Source organism: Myotis myotis, unplaced genomic scaffold (genome assembly GCF_014108235.1).
Source record: "Myotis myotis isolate mMyoMyo1 unplaced genomic scaffold, mMyoMyo1.p scaffold_m19_p_3, whole genome shotgun sequence".
NCBI classification, from domain to species: domain Eukaryota; kingdom Metazoa; phylum Chordata; class Mammalia; order Chiroptera; family Vespertilionidae; genus Myotis; species Myotis myotis.
In genome coordinates this window covers 186,191,879-186,214,451 of record NW_023416335.1, presented here as the reverse complement: position 1 = coordinate 186,214,451, position 22,573 = coordinate 186,191,879, and the positions used below count along the sequence as shown (strand labels likewise).

The 22,573-nt window shown below is 35.3% G+C and overlaps 1 protein-coding gene across 11 annotated transcripts in view; it reads right to left on the bottom strand.

Annotated features, from left to right (window-relative positions):
* The window catches only part of EPS8 (epidermal growth factor receptor pathway substrate 8), a 182,208-nt gene that overhangs the window by 54,717 nt on the left and 104,918 nt on the right, over window positions 1–22,573 (bottom strand). For 10 of the 11 annotated variants that reach the window (XM_036296976.1, XM_036296978.1, XM_036296972.1 and 7 more), the window contains 5 exons: window positions 20,260–20,339; window positions 18,304–18,380; window positions 6,808–6,875; window positions 4,983–5,144; window positions 2,827–2,976 (listed from right to left, as the gene is read on the bottom strand). In XM_036296976.1, the coding sequence (XP_036152869.1) occupies window positions 2,827–2,976; window positions 4,983–5,144; window positions 6,808–6,875; window positions 18,304–18,380; window positions 20,260–20,318 (516 nt within the window). In that variant the 5' untranslated portion in view covers window positions 20,319–20,339. The remainder of the gene's footprint in view (window positions 1–2,826; window positions 2,977–4,982; window positions 5,145–6,807; window positions 6,876–18,303; window positions 18,381–20,259; window positions 20,340–22,573) is intronic. The other variant, XM_036296983.1, reaches the window with a different exon arrangement.

Below are 22,573 nucleotides of genomic sequence, written 5' to 3'. Positions count from 1 at the left end.
TAAAACAGAAAAAGAGGTTATGTTCCCTGTCTGAATCAATGAGTACCTTGATGCAAAATAGAACTAGGTGTGTGTTTTTTTAAATCTGCTTTCAAAGCACACTCTTCCTTTTGATGGTGAACTTTACAATGACAAGATTTAAAAACTGAAGGAATTTTTAAATAGTGTTTAAATTTTTTAAATACTGATTCCTTTAGTTTAAAAACAGCCATCCTTGCATAAAGGCAACTAGAAAAAGAATTTGCAAATAGAAAAAAATTAACATAAGTATAATCATATGCTAAAAATGTAACCAGGTAGCCCTAGCTGCTTTGGCTCAGTGGACAGAGAAGCAGCCTGCGGACTGAAAGATCCTCGGTTCGATTCCGGTCAACAGCATATACCTCGGTTGTAGGCTCCATCCCCAGTCCTGGTCTGGACCCCATGCAGGAGGCAACCAATCGATGTATCGTACATCAATGTTTCTCTTTTCTCTCTCTCCCCCCCTCTCTTCTACTCTTTCTAAAAATCAATGGAAAAATATCCTTGGGTAAGGACTAACAAAAAAACAACAAAAAGGAAAGTATAACTAAGTAAATATCTTCCCAAGAAATGAAGATGTTAGAAGCACACATATGTATGGTGGAGTTCCTTCCCTTCTCATCCTCAGTATCCACTAGGCACCCATCCGCCCACAGACAGAGTGATCTGTCCCAACAGAACTGCTCCCAGTGCAGGACAAAGTCACTATAATCACAGATGACCCCGATCACAGATGACCCCACTATAATCACAGATGTACCTTTTTCAATAACCACTTTATTTTATCATTTCAGGTAAAAATTAACATCCTCCAAACAATTAACTTCTCCAACAAGAACATTTGATTCTCTTTTCTTGGGAATTGATATGAGATTAGCAGCAAAGAAGTTTATTTTGTTTGATTGTGAAGTTTATATATAACCCATGATTATTACTGTGTATTAGACTCTTGCTGGCATGTAACCATCTCCTACTTTTGTTCCTGCTTGTTCTCTATAATTATGTATGTTTTCCTCAAATATGTACACATAAAATATTCTTTTGCCATAAGCACAGGTAATCATAAAATTAGAGAGCTAAGGACACTTAAAGATTATCTAATCTGTTCTCCTTGCTTTATAATTTAGGAAACTAAGAAATACTTCTTTGATGGTGTGGTCAAGGTCACATTGCTAGTTAAATGAGAGTGCTAAAGCAGCCCAATCCAGTGCTATTGCCATAAGAACATCCTACTCTCAGGAAGACACTACAAACACCATGCCAAAGGCTTCCTGTTATGTCGGAGATTAAAACTGAAGATGCCCAGAAACCCTGAACTTCCCATATGGGGTGATTTCTAAGAATAATTTTACTACAAATGTGGGCAGGAATATTGTAAAAGTCCCATAACAAAGAAAGTTTAAAGTTCAAAAATGACATTGCAAGGTGACCCATATAAAAGAAACCACATCATATTTCATTGTATTAATATTTTTAAGGGTGCCAGGGGGAAAAAGTCTCATATGTGGAATATGGCACCAGTGAGTAAATGCATTCAGCTACAGAGTGGTACTTGAGCTTTTAATTAGGACACACAGTGTTCAGTGCATAGTTTCAAACCCATCAATATCACATCCCCCTCAAATAAAGCAAGCCCTTTATTCTCAAAAGTGAAATCCAGAAACTTTAGTCAGCACAATAACTCGGTTTCCAGAGGGGCTTCTGGAACAATGAGGCAAACACCAGATGTAACATGTCTTTTAGGCTAGTCCTCTGTTTTTAAAATGTTTAGATTTTCAGAGCTAAATAGTCACTTTAATACTTACTGATTTAAATCCACCCTTGCAGAATTTTTAATACACTTTATGACTTTCCAAAGGCACTATACAAAAATCGGCTAAAACATTTCATATAGAAATTACCTAAATGCCACCGTTCTTTTAAGGTAAGATTTTTAGAAAGTTATCCATGACATCAATTGAAATAAGAGTAAAATTATAAAATACACTATTTACAGTCAATCTTAACTTATCAATGTTATTATATTTTGATGTAAAAGAAATACAGAAAAGATCAAGTGACACTTTATGCTAATCTCTTGGCATTTCTTTATAAGATAAAAATTACCTTATATTTTATAATATACAGTGATACATCACTGCTTTGGAAAAGTACCAATAAACTCAACCCAAAATGATTTCTCTTTTAGAGAAATCAACTCATGAAATAAAGATATTTAAGGCTCAGGGTAGCTTCTAATGTCCAATAGATCATCACAAATTATAATCGTTTGAAAACTACAGTGCACTCTGAAATACAAATCTTCAGGATATAGTTTGTTATTACTGAAAACTATGCTCAACTATTTTCGCATTACCACTAGGGATTACAAGTCTTGAGCAATTATTCCAATCACACAATTAAATGGGAAACTTTAAATCAATATCCTGGAAAACATCTTGTTGTAATAACCCATGCTTTATGACTGGTGTTTAATAAAACAATACTGTGTGATTATTTTTTGCCCATGAAGCATGATTTCTGTAGAATCAATGTTTAATTATAAGTCCAAGTCATTCAATGAAGGATTTAATATATTATTTACACATTTTTAATAAATAGAATGCATCTGATTTTTTTTTAATACCATTCTATCTCCTATTTGTTTACCTGGAAACCTTAAATAAGACACTAAGTTATTTGTTTACCTTACAAAATTATAAGAAACTAAACATCTAGTACCCACAAGCCATTTGATTGAAGTAAATAATTCAAAAGCTGACAGAACATCTGTGTAAAGGGAAAGAAAGTTCACGGTTCTTTTACCTTAATCTCATCACACTGGAAAAGATGAAGATCTGGCTTGTTCTGAGTTGGCTCTTTGCACACCAGAGCAAGAATTGAGTCATAGTTACAGGAGTGCATCACAGCTTGGCAGTGCTGGATTGTGTTTAAAGGAAAATTCTCCAATTCATTCTATAAAGCAAAATAGAATTTGCCTTACTTTTTATTGTATATATAAAATCTATTGTATATATAAAATCTAGGCATTTAAAGATATTTTGAAGTGCACAAATCATATTGACACTGAACATTAGTAAACACTTGTAGATACGGAGGATGAGTAGGTACAGGCTGGGCTGGATAATGGGTGGGAGAAAAAGCAACAAAAATGGAGATATTTAGTAGAGAAATGCAGTTATTCTCTTAATAAACAAAATACTGAATTTAGCATTCTTGATCTCCTCAGATTATAAGGTAGAGATGGTACCTTTAACAGCAAAAAAAAAAGTAAAATGAGGGCTCTTTTCAAAATAATTCACTATCTCACATGGTATTCTTTTCCTTCTGGCTATGTAATGTCAGAATATTTTTTAACTTGAACACTGTATAGTCAGACATACAAATATGCACACATACATACATACACATATACACACATATATACATATAAATGTTAGGCTAAGAATAATATATCATTTGTACATTTTCAGTGAATATCTCAAATGCAAAAATTCACTATATAGATAAAACCCAGCCAAAAATGTAAAACAGGATCAGAAGGATCTCTACAAGAAATACATTCTGCAAAATGATTAAGGTTTTGGGTGTATAAGAGTGAATACTCTGTAACCTTTAAAGAATCATCCAAATAAAATACCAACACATTAAATAATTTCAGTACTTCTTAAAATAAATGAACTTTCTGCTCACAATAAGAATCCTATACTTAATGCAGTGGTTCTCAACCTGTGGGTCACGACCCCTTTGGGGGCCAAATGACCCTTTCACAGGGGTTGCCTAAGACCATCAGAAAACACATATATAATTACATATTGTTTTTGCAATTAATCAATAAAAATACATCCTGCATATCAGATATTTACATTATGATTCATAACAGAAGCAAAATTACAGTTATGAAGTAGCAACAAAAATAATTTTATGTTTGGGGGTCACCACAACATGAGGAACTGTATTAAAGGGTCGCAGCATTAGGAAGGTTGAGAACCACTGACTTAATGAGATATTTAAGGTGACTATCCTGACACTAATGGCTTTACACAAATTGTGAGTGGTGTCAGGATGTAACTGATGGTAGAAATTGTGGGGGTTTTTTTACAATAAAATACAATATCCCTGATAACTAGAATATAAAAAATAACCTTATTTTATGGATGCCCATAGATATACATCACACCATAAATTTATGCTAAATCCTAATCCCTGAGATCCAGCAAATGTGAAACAAGAAATGCAGGCTCCTTTACAATAGAATGTAATGTCTAAGCCATACCAGAAAGATAACACATGTTCTCTCTTTCCTGAAGGAAACTAAATAATATCCTTTCTCTGTAATTACTGGAAACCACGAGGATCAGAGAAGCCGTCAGTTGCTCTTCTCCTACAGTATACAATGGGTGAGATGAAAGGGCAAATTTTACCCCCACTCCTATCAGAATATTCTAATGTGATCACAATAGTTATTTTCCTTATCTTAGGAGCTCGAATGTCATTAGGTGACAGGGCTCAGAAAAGTCCTCTTTTAAGAGCTCCAGCTTCTTAACCTGCCCGTGCTTGTGAGATAAAGGTGCCTCCTGTGGATCTGATGAAAAGTTAATACACACGCAACCTTTTCATCCCAATTCACTCATTTACCAGCATGTAGTTCAGCCTAACATGTAATTAATCTATGCCATAAAGTGTTATGCCCCACTGGGGCCTTATTTTAGACTGTGTATTTTTTCCTCCCTTCTTCCATCTTATCATTTGTGATTTTTTAAAAAAAGAGTATGCCTCTAACTCTAGTTTAAAAACTGATTTTGCATAAATAATGTACATAGGGTATTTTTTAAAAATCATTAACAAACATATTTTATTTGGTCAAACTTTCACACAAATTTGCAAACTATCTTAATTGTAAGCATACATATTTGTAGAATTTTCTTAAAAATAAAACAGTATAAACATTACAAACTTGCCTTTGATTCTAAATCAATCAAGCTCACAGCTCTGTCATCCACTTGAAGAATCATATCTTGAGTCCACACTTTGCCCTTGGCATCAAGCAATTTCAGCTTCCTTATTCCATCATCAATAGTTATCATAGCATCTTTCCGATCCAGAACGAAGGTAGTTAAGTGCTTATGATAGGCAAAAAGAAAAAGTATGTGTAACACACACACAGTCTCTTAGTACACATTTTCCAAAAGAGAGCAAAGTTAACCTAATTGAAGTCAACTAGCAAAGAGGTGAAGGACAAACCGATTACTCAAGAACTTCACGGTTACTTTACTGAGATAATAAAGTCAAGCATGTTTGGAAGAAGAGAGGAAATGATGCCTTGAATAAAAAACAACTAAATCTGTTTAATATTGAGCTATATGAAACTACATAAACATGTCATAGAAACAAATTCTAAACAGCTTAAATAACATTATCTTAAAATCACCCTGCCCACTTTATTCCGTGTTGTTATCTGAATGCTGGACAGCGGGCAAGCTGCGTGGCAGCTTGAAAACTATACACGCATAACTGAGCAGCAACAGCAATGCTAGTCTGTAACCACGGTCAAACTTTCATCCTACTAAAACCACTTGATTAAACAAGGTTGAAATAGGCAGAAAATTAAAAATAAGAGCAATTTAAACATCACTTTCCCCCTCATACACTGTCAGTGGGGTTATAAATTGGTGTGGCCACCATGTAAAATAGTAGGGAGGTTCCTCAAAATTAAGAATGGAATTACATATGATCTTCTACTTCTGGGTATTTACCTGAAGCTATGAAATCACTAATTCAAAAAGATAGATATACCCCTGTTTACTACAGCCAAAATATGGAAATAACTAGTGACCATAGACAGATGAATGGATAAAGGAGATGTGAGATATACCTACACATATAGATATACATATACATAACACACACACACACACACACACGCGCGCGCGCGCGCACACACATGATCCAATATTACTTCACCATAAAAGAAGTTGAAAGACTGCCACTGTGACATTATGGATGGACCTTGAGAGTATTGTGCTCATTGAAATAAATTAGCCAGAAAAGGACAAAATGGTACGACTTCACTCACATGTAGAATATAAAACAAGAAAGAAACTAACAAAACAAAACAAGAACAAACTCATAGATACGGACAACAGACTGGTGGTTACCAGAGACAGGGAGTGGGAGGAGGGTGAAATGTATGGTGCCAAAGGGAAGCTAGACTTCTAGTGGTGAGTCTGATGTAGTGTATACATATGTCAGATTATAATGTTGTACACCTGAAACTTATATTATTAACCAATGTTACCTCAACTTAAAAAAATAAAAATTACTTTCCTATTTAAATATTTTCTATTATAAGCAAAGGACACCTAGATTCTGATTAAGAGCAAATACCTTCCAAGATAATAGAGGAAAAAATAAAAACTAAAAACACTGTTTAAGTAGATCCAGTAATAACTAGATAAAAATAAAATAAAAACAAAGCTATCAAAGGCTTAATTCTAAGAAAATTCTCTAATATAAAATAGAAGTCTTTGTCCCGTCTTTAACAGAAATTGGGCTGACAATGATAAATGAGTAGCAATTTTAATTTATTCTATATGAAAATAGACACCAGACTAACAAAATACTTTTACACTTAACATCTATTTTCCAAAAATCTAAAAAAAAAAAAAAAAAGTCAACACGATATAGAATACATCACAGGAATGAAATAAAACACAATTTTTAATGGTAGTAAAATGAACCCTTAAAGGTTCATTCTAAATTTTAGCAAACATGAAAGCATCTTACTTCAACACGGTATTGGGATATATCTGATACACTGCTGATACTGTCGCGTGCATAATTCTTCCTTTGTTCTGAAAGAGAAGTTTAAAAGATGTTATTTACCCACTAAGGCCGAAGTTCATATGTCAGTGTCTTATAGCCATCTCTAAAACCAGTCTATCTCACATATAAATACAGTAGTTGACAAGTCACCATTGGGTCTTATCTCTGAAAACACTCATACTTCACAATAATTGAAAAAGCTACCAGAAAGTTTAAATGAAATGCATGAACAATTTGACCCTATGCAAATTTTCACGATCCCCAAGGTTAACAAGATTATTAAGATTGTAAAAACACAGGGTATTTTATCTAAAGGTTTTATTGATCAAGGACCTACTATTTGGGAAAAGGATAAAAAATGGTTTGCAAATTTCATCTGTTAGTACACTGAAAGCAAAAGAGAACTATAAATACTGTCATAGATACTGTATTATATGAGTTAGACTATTAAAATAATATGCACTGCAAGAAACATCTCCTTTCACAATATCCAAACTATGGAGAATGTTAGAGGAGATTCAAAACATAACCAATCATACTGATTGCCATAAATTTTAACAATTTTCACACATCTACAGACACAAAGTGATACTCAGACTTGTAGATATAAGCTGTTAGAGAAAATAAGAAGTCAGGTAGAAAGTTACTGCACCAACTATTTTAAAAACAAAAATAAATCTTTAATTTTCTTTTGTAAAATGCTGCAAAACCAAAATAAAATATAAAATATGTGGAGACAATATTTTGCATCTGTTACTTTCTAATCAAGGACGTTCCTTATTTGTAAATTCAAAGTTGCCTATTTCTTCTAAAGCAGAATGCTATGATTTAAAAAAACAATAACAAAAACAACTCTAAAAGGGAACCAGATTTGTGATTCTAGTGACTAAGAAAGGGACTAAACTCGGGCAAGACACTTAACTCTGGGTCTTAGCACCCTTATTTTAAAGCAAAAGGGTTAAACAAGATCAAACCACAAGACTCCTCCAGTATTAAACTTAACACACACACATACACATACACACACACACACTCCTTAGCTTTCCTATAACCAAATTTTGGGGAATATAAAAAATGTTTATTTCAGTTACTATAGAAACCTTTAGCTCTTCCTACAATAGGAGTTGAAAGTTCTGCTAAACATAAAAGTAAATTAAGTACAAAAATATAAAGCACAGCCCTGACCAGTTTGGCTCAGTGGATAGAGCGTCAGCCTGCAGACTGAAGGGTCCCAGGTTCGATTCCGGCCAAAGGCATGTACCTTGGTTGCGGGCACATCCCCAGTGGGAGGTATGCAGGAGGCAGCTGATCGATGTTTCTCTCTCATCGATGTTTCTAGCTTTCTATCCCTCTCTCTTCCTCTCTGTGAAAAATCAATAAAATATATTTTAAAAAAATATATATATAAAGCACATATACAAACTCAGAATGGTAACTTGTGGAATTATTTAAGAATTTCAATAAATTCTTGTTTCCTAATGCATATAAAACTAATTATCTTTTCATTTATATTTGCCTTAAAACCAAAATGAAAATATTCATATGTCTTATATTACATCACTGATATTATTCCAATATATTCTATTTTTGCTTTTGCAGCATTAAAGTTACTTAATAAAAACACACACACACTACAAAATTCAGTATCTGCTACCTTTCTTTTTTTGTTTGGATGATGACCTGAAGAAGTATGATCCATCTGGTCCTACCAAAGTAACGTGATCAAAAAGAAAGATCTGGTTTCACCTTAAATTTTCTATTTTGATATGACAAAACATAAACCTTCACTTACGTGACTATATTCTACATATTTTAAAAAGTGAACAAATACGATTTTTCTGATTGTTAGCTAAGGATTAATCAATGTGAGATATTAACCAATGGATAATTGTTGGAGAAAACATTATAACTTTTGAAATACAATATGTAACTCAAGGACATATCTAAGAAAAGAACTTCTAGAAATAATCACTATTTCAGAATCACTGGCTCATCATCTTCAAAGACAACTCTATATGGCAGACTCAGAACATGAAGGCAGTTCTATTTTGCCGGGAGCCGGTCCATGCTTGCTGTTTCAAGGGACCTGGCATATATGGCATACTGTTCTTAATATGTTTGCTCACCTTCTTGGCACTATGTATTTTAACCAAGGTCTCTGAGAAAGGGTGTTTCCCCAGGTAGGGATTTTCCCCTGAAGTTAGGGAGGGAATAAAACCTCTTAACTAAGTGCCAGGCGGGTAATTAATCACTTTAACTATGAACAATCATGCTTAAGCTACATAATCTTTACTCCCTGGAATGGAGATAAGAAACGCCCTAACCTTTGTAATAGAGATTGATAGGATTGAATCAACTGGTATAAATACAGATGTAATAAGACAGCAACACAGAACTTAGAATACGGAACCAAGAGAGACGGGACGTAGGCACAGAACCTACACAGAACGTTCTCTAGAGACAGAAGAACTTCGCTGGAGAGAACATGGCAAAAGATACTGGACAGAAACTGGCCTCAGAACCTAGAGACAGAACCTAGCGAGAGAACATGGCAAAAGATCCTGGACTGAACCTGACTACAGAAATTGGCAAGAGAACCTGACTAGAACCTGGTGACTGAACCTGGCTGGATAACCTGGACAGAACCTGGCAGCAGATCCAAAGCAGAACCTCTCTGGCAATCCAGACCAGAACTTGGCTGGAGATCCTGGCTAGAGGTCCTGGCTAGGCTTCTGATCAACTGAACGCTGTATCCATGTCATTCCTTCTTCACCGACTCCGTCCACACCTTTGGGGACCCCTGGACCTGCTGGGGTTGGACCCCGGCACTATTTCCTGTGGTGTGACCGAAGCACAGCAAAAGCAATGGCAATGGTTGCCATGGCATCCAGTTATGATATGGTAGCCCTAGGATGCTCATTACATGATAGGCAAAAAATACTGTATTTTTTGTAATTAAGTATTCTCATTATGAAGTAGTAAAATTTGTTTCCCCAAATTTTCTAACACAGATTTTCTCAATCTCACAGAAACATATTTTACAGAAATAGAAAACATTGACTACCTGGCAGCATTTGTAAATAGTATGATGTTAACTGAACATTCTAATTGTCTAGAAGAGCTGGTGCCATTTCCAATATTCCACATTAAGAATCCATTTTAGGAATTCAAAAGCTGCCTTCTCTCTGATATCATACAATAAATAAGATGTATGTGTTATGAGAAAAATACCCCAAAAATGTAGAAATGCCATAAAATATATTTATAAATAAATAAGTAGTTTCAATGATTTAAGTAAATGAATAAATGAAGGTTACTATTAACATTTTAATGGGAAATTTTGAAAGAAGGCTTTGAAAGGCAATTACATTTCTTTTTTATGAGAATCGTCTGTACTCTGAAGTACAATTGTAAACAGTAATTATGCTCCTAAGCTGAATATCTCACCAAAAGCCTTAAAAGTGTGAAAATCCTAAATTAAGTCTCAATGATAACTCAAGATAAAGAATCCAATGACGTCCATCACTTTCTCTAACAAAGATTCTCAACTCTGGCTTCAAATTAAAATAAACTTTAAAAAATACTGTTGAAGTCCCACCGTCTAGTGTTTCCAACGAAATTGGTCTGGGGTGCAGTCTGGGCACTGGGATTTATAGAAGCCCCCAGGCAATTTCTATGTGCAGCCAACGCTGAAAACCACTGCTTCAGAATCTGTGCAAATGCCAATTCATCTACTATATCTTATCTCTTTAAATTGAAAAATTATCTTTCCAAATTAATAGTGTAAATCATAGTCAAGTTGTGTGTTAAATAATAACAATGAATCTGGCAGCAGAGCTTTGGGTTTCTACTGTTATAAGCTGCTCAACTCCCAATCTAAGAGCAAGTCTCGGCCTCTGTCCTCTCTGAATCAATTAGTACCAGGAATAAACTTCTCTTGATTGTAATACCCCTGGTTGTGCTTCACTAGTTTTCCCAATAGCTTTTATCCAATGGACCAGAATATACAAACCCAAAGACACGAAACTGGGTGAACTCAGTAACCAAGGATGAAAAGTCTTTACATATCATTTTAACATTACTGAATTGATATGCTGCAATAAAAACTGATATTCAACTTCCAGATCAGGAACAGTAAATTAGCTTTCAATGGACTTTGGGTGAATAAGACGTATGTCAATGAAGGCTCATCAACTGTAACAAATGTACTACTCTGGTGGGGGCCGTTGAAAATGGAGGAGGTTATTTATATGCAAGGGCATATATGGAAAATCTCTGTACCTTTCCCTCAATTTTGCAGTGAAACCTAAAACTGCTCTAAAAAATAATCATACTAAAAAACCAGGTTTCGCCAGGACCGGTTTGGCTCAGAGGATAGAGCGTCGCCCTGCGGACTGAGGGGTCCCAGGTTCGATTCCGGTCGGGGGCATGTACCTGGGTTGCGGGCACATCCCCAGTGGGAGATGTGCAGGAAGCGGCTGATCGATGTTTCTCTCTCATCGATGTTTCTAACTCTCTATCTCTCTCCTTTCCTCTCTGTAAAAAATCAATAAAATATATTTTTTAAAAAAATCAGGTTTCATTGAACTTCTCAATTAATACAATGATAACAATATGCAGTGCTCAGTACTCCGACCTAATTACTTTAGGCTGTATTGTTAGGGTGGGGCAAAGTAGGTTTACAGTTGTGACTATGTGAAACAAAGTTTATTCTTGTAATATTATTCATTAATTATTGTATTATTGTATTATTTCCCATATGAACAACTGTAAACCTCCTTTTGCCCTGCATTTTTCTCTGAAAAAAAACAAAGAATTGCTTATAAAGTAAGGATTTGGAAATTAAAAAGGAAAAAACTTAACATAAAAGCAGCTGCTGAGTATTTTTCTCTTTAAATCAGACAAGGAACTACAGCTCATATTACATTACATTAAAAGACTCTCAACCACCAGTAAAGGAGAATTCCTTTGCCGCTATCATAGTGTATCATTTCCATCAGGAGAGGTGCTGAATGGGAGTCTGTGAGGAGTGCAAGCAGCAAGGACAAGCTCTCACTATCCCGGCAGCTATCTTCACTGACTGACAAATCAGTATCTGAACCAAGACACCGCTGTGAGAAACAAACAGGGTCAATTTACAGAGTTACATTATTTAAGAATTTTACTTGCCTGCTCAGCAAACTGCTAAAAGAGCTTATCCCCTGAGGAGAAACGAAGCTTCAAAATGTCCAGATACGTGGGGGAAAGTGCCAACTATCCTTGTGAGTCACACGCACTGGCACGCTCTATGAGCTGAGTGTTGACTCTACCATCGCCCAGCTTCCTGGGAATAAGGAATTCTGGACCATTTTCCTCTTAAGAATTTAAAAAAAAAAATTGCTTAAAAATATATTTAAATGTTTCCTCCATGTAAAATAATTAAAATGTATAGTTGTAAATAATGAGGATAGAGAAAAGAGAAATGGGTTTTAACTCTTCAGTGCCACTTAAATGTGTAAGAGGTCATCTGGGCTTCAGTTCTGACAATGACATAGACTGTCTCTAAACCAGTGGTTCTCAACCTTCCTAATGCCGCGACCCTTTAATACAGTTCCTCATGTTGTGGTGACCCCCAATTTCTTTGTTACAAATTGAACATAATTAAAGCATAGTGATTAATCACAAAAACAATATGTAATTATATATGTGTTTTCAGATGGTCTTAGGCAACCCCTGTGAAAGGGTCATTTGAACTCCAAAGGGGTCGCGACCCACAGGTTCAGAACCGCTTCAACCAAGCTCAGGAGAATGAGAAGGACAAAAGTGAAAGATAGGCTAAAAGAAAAACATGTGGGGGTAGGTATCTGTTAGTTAAAGTGACATATTCAGAAATTTTACTGAGAAAGGTGAGGCAAACACTGTGTAAAAATACACTGAAGTTTGTAGTCAAGTCAATTATACAAAAACTGTGCAGTTCACAGGTTACTTATACTCAGTTCTTATTGTAATTATAAGAATTGAGTATAAGTAGGAAAAACACAAGTATATTTTCCTTCTTGCTAATATTACAAAAAAGTTCAAGTTTGAGGTGAAGTGAAACTTACGAGAATGCCTGTCCCTCATATTTATCCATTATTGCCTGGCCTCCCAACAATATAAATTTCAAAATTACTCTAAGTGTTGGTAATGACCACAGAGTATTATTCATTGGTAATTCTGTGAGACTTGAGTTTTCTGGAGATAGGATGAGTATGACAGCAGATTACTTATGGTAAATGGTCATTTTCCAAATTCAGCAACTCTAATTTAAAGGGAAGTTACTTTTCTAGGAAGTTCAGCTATTCAGAACATTAAATAATTCCTCTGAATATCATACATGTCACAATGTCTATACATTAAAAGTTGCAAGTTCTAATGTATAGCTTTAACGAGCAAGACTCAATTCCTCACTCAGAATCTGTTTACTAATAGGAGTTTCTATCTAGTTCCTCAACCAATGCATAACAGAAGCAATGCTAGCAGCAGGCAAGTTAACAACAGGGGAAAGTGACAGATTGGGGGCCCAGCCACATGGATAAAGTGGCCCTGAATACTCAAAAGTGAAAAGATTCTGCATTTGGTGGAAAGGTAAGGAGGTGGCCTTTAAACACATCACAGTACATGAGTCAGTGGGCACATCTATGACCCTGAGTCAGTGACCAGTCACAGGGTCCACACCCTGAAGGGAAGGAATGTTTAATACATTTTAGAAGTATTTCCATAAAGACAATTTTTAAGTTTTAGTGCTTAAAGACTTTGACAAACAGGGTAGCCAGAAAAAAATATATATAACAATTTTCATTCCTGGATAACAGTAGCCAAACGATATGTTACTAACAGAAGTGGAGAAGAAAAAAATTAACTTTATCTTCCGAAGCAAAAAGTCCTTAATGTTGTCAGGGATGTCAGCGATGCAGAGCCTCTCACATACCAGTTTTGACATTTCTTGTATAATAGTGAAGAAATGACAAATTAGGGTTGTTAAAACTGCAGCATATTTTAACTGTTTTTCTAAATAAGTTAAATTAATACACAACTAAAGGAAGTAATTTTATTGTCATTATTGTGTTACTCAATATAGTTATAGGTTTATAAAATAATCTGAGGAACAGAAGCTTTAAAATATAGCACGAAGAGTACCTCTTTTTAAAAATTTTTCTCAATATGTTTTTTATTGATTTCAGAGAAAGGAAGGGAGAGGGAGAGAGAGATAGAAACATCAATGAGAAACACTCATTGCTGCCTCCTGCACACCCCCTACTGGGGGTTGAGCCCACAACCCAGGCACGTGCCCTGACCTGGAATAGAGACCTTCTGGTGCATGGGAGGATGCTCAACAACTGAGCCACACTGGCCAGCCATGAAAATTACCTCTTGATCCTATCAGGGTATCATTGTGATTAGATGCATAGCATCATTTAAATGTATTAAAATACTAAATTTGAGAGCCTTGATTCATCTTAAGACTCAGAACTAAAAGTGACTCTCCTATACCCATCCCCACTGCTTCATGATAGGCTCATTCTATTTTCTCATATAAACTTATCACATTATCATTATCATTATTATTATTATTATTATACTTTATAGATGAGGAAACCGGGCCCATAGGTTAAATCATTTGCTCAAAATGGCAGCCCTATGGTAACTTGGCATCAAAACCCCATGCTTCTTCTCTGATCATGTCACTGACATTATGGTGTCAGGTTTGAAAACTGCCTTCATGAAAAAGGCAAACTACATGAAACTCTTGATACAGCATCTAGCCTGTGGTCAGTGCGTAAAAAACAGCAGCCCTTCGTGTAAAACCCATGTTCCAGTACATTAACTGGTTCCTCATATCCCAAAGTAGTTAACAGATCATCCATGAAGCCAATTAATTCTTGAAAGATTTACTCAACTAGTTTAATAATTGTGAAAGGAGAAATTTTTAAGAAATTGTATACATTTTGCCAAAGTAAACTATGTTACAAATCTCTCCTTCACAAACTTTCTAGTTACAAAAAGAAAGTTAAAACTATGCAGATTAGGAAGTCAAACACTCCCAATGTTAACTAAATGTAGTTAACATTTCAACTAGAATTTGTTTATTGCAAAGGTTTGTTCAAACATGCATACATTTCACTACTGCCATCATCAATCTATCCATTCATTCCATAGGCATTTATTGAGAGTCTGTAAGAGAGAAGGCATGTGTCTGTGTTCGTGTACAGTGTGTTGGGAGGAAGTGGTAGGTATTTGACACAAGGAGAAGGAAACATTATCTGCAACTTCCAGGAACTTAAAACCCTCTTTCCTGTAAGCCCAATACATTGCTAAGTTTTTTTTCTTCCTTATAAATGTTTCTTTATTTTGCTTCTTTCTATCCCTCTCTTTATATCCTCTATTCTCCTTATCACTCTTCATTTTCATCACATGACATAAAAATTGTCATTTCTTACATTCAAGACTTTTAAAATTATGTGACTTTGAGAAATCACCTCACCTTAATAAGGGGCTTCATGTTGCTTTATATGTAAAAAGGGAAAAATAAAAATTTACTGCTTAAAAGCTAAAGATTTTCAATCATTGAATCTATGGTTTTATAAAGTTGCTGCTAATAGAACATAAATATTAAAATTTACAGATGAGTCCTAATTTTTTATCCCTTACCAGTGATGGCGAACCTTTTGAGTTCGGCATGTCAGCATTTTGAAAAACCCTAACTTAACTCTGGTGCCGTGTCACATATAGAAATTTTTTGATATTTGCAACCATAGTAAAACAAAGACTTATATTTTTGATATTTATTTTATATTTAAACTAGAGGCCTGTTGCACAAAGAGATTCGTGCAATAGGCCTTCCCTTCCCATGGCTGCCGGCACAGGTTTTCCTCCAGCACCCGGGACCCAGGCCTTCAGTCTTCGCTCCACCACTTCACGCCAACGTATGCAAACTAACCGCCATCTTTGTTGGATTAATTTGCATGCTCTCCTGATTGGCTGGTGAGCCTAGCAGAGGGATGGTCAATTTACATGTTTGTCTATTATTAGGTAAGATGCCATTTAACAAAGAAAAATCAACCAAAAAAATGAGTTGGTGTGTCACCTCTGACACGGGTGTCATAGGTTCGCCATCACTGCCTTATTCCTTTCTTAGCTCTCTGAAAACACACTTTTGTTGTGAGAAGATTAATACTCTTTCTGCTTAACAAAAGTCTTAGGGCTATTAATGTCTGATTCACCTGTTTCTATCCATATGCACCAAATCTACCCTCAATACTGTTACTAGGTAAGGAGACCCAAGATGAATGTGACCTATTACCCTCCTGATTAAAACACTTCAATAGCTGGGCATTCCCTGTAATCAATATCCAATTCATTAGTATAATTCTTCCTAATATGGACCATGTTTATTTTACCAATCTAATTTACAAATGTACCACCTTGTACTCTACAGTTAACAGCAAATTATTTTCAGTTTGCTAATTCATTATATTCATGCTATAGACATTTACTGAGCATAAGCTGTACATTAGCCACAGTGCTAAACTTAGGGAATCCTGAAGTGAACATGGTAATTATGGCCTACCTTCATAGAATATACAGCTAAGTTTTAAAAGAGTTTATATTGATGTTTATAGATCCCTCCTGCCTCCCAAATGCCTGGCGAACACTACTTAATTTTTAGAGGTCATTTCAAGGCTCAACTCTTCCACAAAACCCCACCTGACTAATGTGACCACCCCCCAGTGCACATTAAATACAGTGTCCAGCTAATTTAGCTCTTTATTATAACAGCTTATTTACCAGGCTACCTCCTCACCAAAATGATGTACAAGCATGACCAGCTCTTACTCATCTTTGAAATGAATGAAAGAACACAGAAATAGAGACTATGATGATCAAGGCCTAGCACAGAGAAACACTTAAAATAAGTACCTGTCTAGAAATGAGAAACTTAAGAAATTATTTATTCTTACAAAAAAATGTTTTCCTGCCGAAACCGGTTTGGCTCAGTGGATAGAGCGTCGGCCTGCGGACTGAGAGGTCCCAGGTTCGATTCCGGTCAAGGGCATGTACCTGGGTTGCGGGCACATCCCCAGTAGGAGATGTGCAGGAGGCAGATGATCGATGATTCTCTCTCATCGATGTTTCTAACTCTCTATCTCTCTCCCTTCCTCTCTGTAAAAAATCAATAAAATATATTTAAAAAAAAAAAATGTTTTCCTTTTCCAGTTTCTTCACGTCATTCTCTAGATGTGCCTTAAAGTCAAGGGCCATATATCACTAAGTAAGTATTTGTTGAATATATTCTCTAGATCTACAATTCACAACTACTAGACCACAGGAAGGATGTCACAACACAGCACTTGAGAACACAGAAACCAACACAAATCAGATTGACAAGGCCAGAAGAAAATGTATGGTATAAAATCCATTTTCTCAATGTATAATTTGAGTCTTAAAGTGTAGTCACTGAATACATAAGCAGAAAAAGAATCACAAAATCTTAGAATTATTCATTATCATAGCCAAGACATTGTAGATCTAGATAATGTAAAAAAAAAAAAAAATCCAAATTTAGAAAATGCTGTTAGTTCCCAGATAATAATAATGATAATGTCAATAATAATAAGAGCAACTATATAATGTTTTCTACTAGCGAGGCATTGTTAACTCATTTAATTCTCATATCAACCCTTTGAGATAGCTCCCATTATATCAATAAGCAAAAATGAGGTACAGACAGGCAAAGTAATTTGCCCAAGATCACTCAGCTAATAAATGGTAGAAATGGATTTCAACCCAAGAAATCTGATTCCAGAGTCTTCACTATTAACCACAATCATATTCTGATTCTTTATTATTGTACAATATTAAAAGGCCATAAAGACTCTGTAAAAACATATGTAGTCCTTAACTTCTTTTCAGTAATACCTTTTATAATTGAAGTTTAAAACACATTATTTATAATGTGAGTCTATGTAAAAAGAACAATGGAAGTTATAGAAGGATCGGGGGGAAAGCCTGCTTGTTTTGCAATGCAGAATGAAATACATAAATGCTACTGGTCATAGTGTAACACTACCCAAAAAGTTCAAGAACTATAAGGAAGGAGCTCTGTCAACTGTTATCTCTCAATCAACTGGATCAGGCATGAAGATCAACAAGCATATCATAAGTAATTAGGTGGGAAACTCCACCTAAAGCATTGGTGCCATGCAAAAGGCTCCTTAGAAAGCACTGAAATGTTCTAAATTGTATGCCAGCCAGCAGAGGTCACAGCTTTGGTAGTATCTGTAAAAACTCTTTAAAATAATTCTTATCTATCACTACTTCATTCCAAAGAATACAGAACAAAGCAAGGGTTCAAACTATGACTCTGAAATGTTCATTTGTAGAAAAATAAGGGGTTAGAAATAGAATTATAACCCATTATCAAAAAACTAAACATACCATAAAGAGCCTTTGCACTTGTTTTTGAACTTTGTTCTCTGTCCATCTGGGGAAAGGTGGGTGGTGATCCGTAGCCACTGTAATAAAAAAATGGTCATTGTGCTGGGTTAAAGTCCAAAGTCAGTCATAAAAATTCAAAAATGTCAATAAAAATTCCAATGCACCATCATCACCATGTGCTTTAAACAAACATACTGAACTTATGCTACCTAGTTTTGCCAAAATGAGGCGGATCCTGTTCTGGTAAGTAGTCAGGAAATAGAAACTGGTGCAAATCACGCCTCCTCTAAAATGTCAAGGTGGAACTGTAGCCAAGAAGATTCACCAAGGTTGAAATTCTTAGAAGAGTTTAAGTTTGCCATACTGAGCAGTAATCCAGTTATAAAAAGCTCTCAATGATTCCAGATGTAATGGACTATTCCCTATTTTCACAAATACGTAAATGCAATTAACCAAAATAACACTTTATCATTAAATTTGATCAGCTTCATCTTAAAACTAGCCTCCTCCTCCTCCTCCTAATACATTACATGAAGCAAACATAATATATTATTCAAATTGTTTATTTTTTTCCATTTATTCAGTAAACATTTATTAAGTCCTAAACTAGAAGAATAAGTGGCATAGGGGTTAGGGGAACAGGGTACTGTTAGTGAAACAAGTAAAATAGTTACAATAGAATGTAATATCTGGGTAAAACTAATAGCTAACACATGTCAGATCACAGAAAGGCTAACATTTTTATCAGGATGCCCAAGAATTTACAGCCAAGTTGACATTAAAGCAGAGTCTAAAATAATGGGAAGAAGGTCTTCACACAAGGGAGAACTGAGTGAGGAAAAGGCGCCTGGACCTGGCTCAAGAACAAGCATGGTGTCTGAGGGAAAATGCATCTCATGTGATGTGCCTTGTCAGACGAGTGGCTCAAGGAGTAGAGAAGGCAAGTAGAGGGCTTAATAATTAAATTTTTATTTCTGTGTATAGTAAATATGTTTACACAAGGAAGTGACATGATCCAATTTTTTTTTAAGACAATTCAGAAACTAATGGCAAGGTGACAGGATAGAAAGATGCAGTGAAAATTCAGGTAGGAGATAATGACCATAAATAGGGCTAAAATAGAAAGAAGAAAGGGATAGAAACAAGGGTCCTTTAATAAAAGAAATTATTATAAATTCATGATTAAGTGGATACTCATTGTAAGAAAATAGAAAAAAAAAATCAAGGGTGTGGCCAAGCTTTCTCTGATGTATAAGAAAAGGTGGTACCTAACATAGCCCTCCTGCCCTGTATGGGCTATTTCTTACTAGTCAAAAGTAAAGAGATTTGCAATAATCTTTGTAGAAAGAAAGGGGGAAGAATAACTCTTTACAATGTGAATAATCTGGTTTTGAAAAATGATGAGCAAACTATATACCACAATGGCCAATATAAAATAACAATATTAACCACAATATGTAAGGCAATGGCTACTTGAGTCAGGGTGGTGATCTCAAGTTGTACCTAGAGCCACAGGGATTGTTTTGTCTGTCTGATCTATTTTTTTGTTTGTTTGTTTTACACAATGGTTAATATCTTTGTAGACTGAACTAGATGACATTTAAATCTCCTCAAATGCCAACATCTTATGAAGAACATTAATAAATTTCTCCAGAGAAACTGAAAGCTCTGAAGGAGAGTATATACTCAGCCATAGGAAACAATAAAATTTAAAATACTAGAACAGAACATCTTATATTTTGTTATAATACCCCTGGAGTTGATATTACTTAAGCATCTTTTCAAATTATCAGAATCAGCAAACATAACATATGTTAGTGTCACAAAGACATTATATATTAAGGAGAAATTAACTACAAAAGAAAATAAAACTAATATTTTCATTAAAAAGATAAAACAAACCAAATAATATTTTTAAAAAACAACAACAAATTAAATATAAACCTCCCAACTTACTTCATTTGAGGTGCATACATTCCAAAACCACTGGGATGATTAGAAATATGACCATTCATCGTGGCTTTCAATCATGTGTTCTACAAAATGAAAGGTACAAAGACTGAAGGCAATAAAAGGATCATGGCACCTCAGTTTCAAAGTTATCCATTTAACAAATATCTGCCATTGCCAAGGTGATGCTGGAAATATAAACACAAATATCTCCACCCTCAAGGAGCTCAGGCACAAGAAGTACAAATGGACACATAAAGATCCAATTAACATTGAACATTAATAAACTAAAATTCTTAGCAAATTTAGGCAAGTAAAAAAATCACACTCATAATCAATTGTCAGCTTCATGAAATTGTACCATTTATTGTTTTATTATAAACTAGTATAGGTTAATTCAATTTAAGAACTTGAGAAATAGAAAAGAATAAAATAGATAAAAGTGCAAAGGGGAAAAATATCACCCTGAGTCCTAACAGGTAAAGATAATCATTTCACAATCCCATCAATTTCCTTCCACTCTTTTCCCTGCATCGAATTTTCTTTTCTTCATCCCTCCCTCCTTCTCTTCCTTCCTCCATAGCACATTGGACAATATCTTACACATACATGCTTGAATACATCTTTTTTACAAGATGTGTTCATTTGAACATTCCTTTTACTTTTCACAAGAAAACAAATTTAAAAATTAATGCCAGATTATTTAACTTCAGAAATAATTTTTTAATTTGTTTCACAAATTGAACAAATTTTCTTCAAACAAGATGAATAAGTAAAACTTCCTTACTGTCAAATCCAATGGCCTTTACTTTTTTTCTCTGAGAAAATCCTGCTACCCCTGATTTATTTCGATTCACTCCTGGATACACTGGTATTCCTTGTGTTTGGTGGCACTAAACCATTTTAGACATTGTCTTATTTTCCTCACTTTCACATACAAGGTAGGACAAAAGTAGGTTTACAGTGTGAGTACACAAAACACAAAGCTTATTCTTGTATTATTATTATTTAGTAATTACTGTATTATTTTCCATATGAATAACTGTAAACCTACTTTTGCCACATCCTATTTCTATGTCTTCTTGATAAAAGAGAGGTAGGTAAGACATATCCCAGCTTTCTTATAAGACACTGGCAAAGGGAGTAGGAGCATTAACAACTACTAGTGACTACTATGTGCCAGGTACTAGCAAGGTAAACAGAACAGACATAGTCCCAGCTTTGGGACAATGTTCTAGTGCCGTGGTCGGCAAACTGCGGCTCGCGAGCCACATGCGGCTCTTTGGCTCCTTGAGTGTGGCTCTTCCACAAAATACCACGTGCGGGCGCGCACGTACAGTGCGACTGAAACTTCGTGGCCCATGCACAGAAGTCGGTATTTTGTGGAAGAGCCACACTCAAGGGGCCAAATAGCCACATGTGGCTCGCGAGCCGCAGTTTGCCGACCACTGGTCTAGTGGAAAAAACAGACACTTAGTGAATAAATATAAAATTTAAAATGTTGTTAAAAGGGAAAATTCAGAATGATATACAGGCCATATAATTAGGGAACTTGATTCAGATTGTAAAGGCATAATAAGTCTATGGGTGAGAAGAGATTAACAGGGGAATTTATATGTATACTAGAGGCCTGATGCACAAAATTCGTGCAAGAGTAGGCCTTCCTTCCCCTGGCTGCCGGCACCGGCTTCCCTTGCAGCCTGGCTCCGTCCAGAAGGTCATCAGAAGGACGTCCAGTCTAATTAGCATATTATGCTTTTATTATTATAGATATGCATAACCCATGGACAATAGTGTGGTGAAGGCATGGGGTGAGGGTGGGTGGGGCTAGAAGGGGTCAATGGGGGGAAAAAGAGGTATATCTTTCAAAAAAGATAAACTTTTTAAATATTAGTATAAATTTTGAATAATATTTGTATTCATAGATTAAAAAAAAACTAGTAACTTCAAATTAATTCTTTCTTGCTTTTCAGATGCTACTTCAATCAGTGTCCTCAGGGAAGCTTTTACTGACCTCTATGAATCGATGAAAACCCACCATCAGTCACTCTCTACACTATAAACAAGTTTGCCAAGTACTTACCAGAATGATATTTTTCATTTGTTTAAACTAATTCCTGACTCTCCACTAGAATATAAGATCCATAAAGGCATACACTTTTGTTTGATAACTGGTGTTTCCTAAGCAGTAAGGATAGCAGCAGGCATAAAATAGGTGTTCATTAAATAGTTATTCAAAGAAAGAAAGAAGGAAAATCCATGTCTCGCTCTTCAGAGTTTATTGTGTTCTTAAGGAGATACATTAATCCATATGAAACAC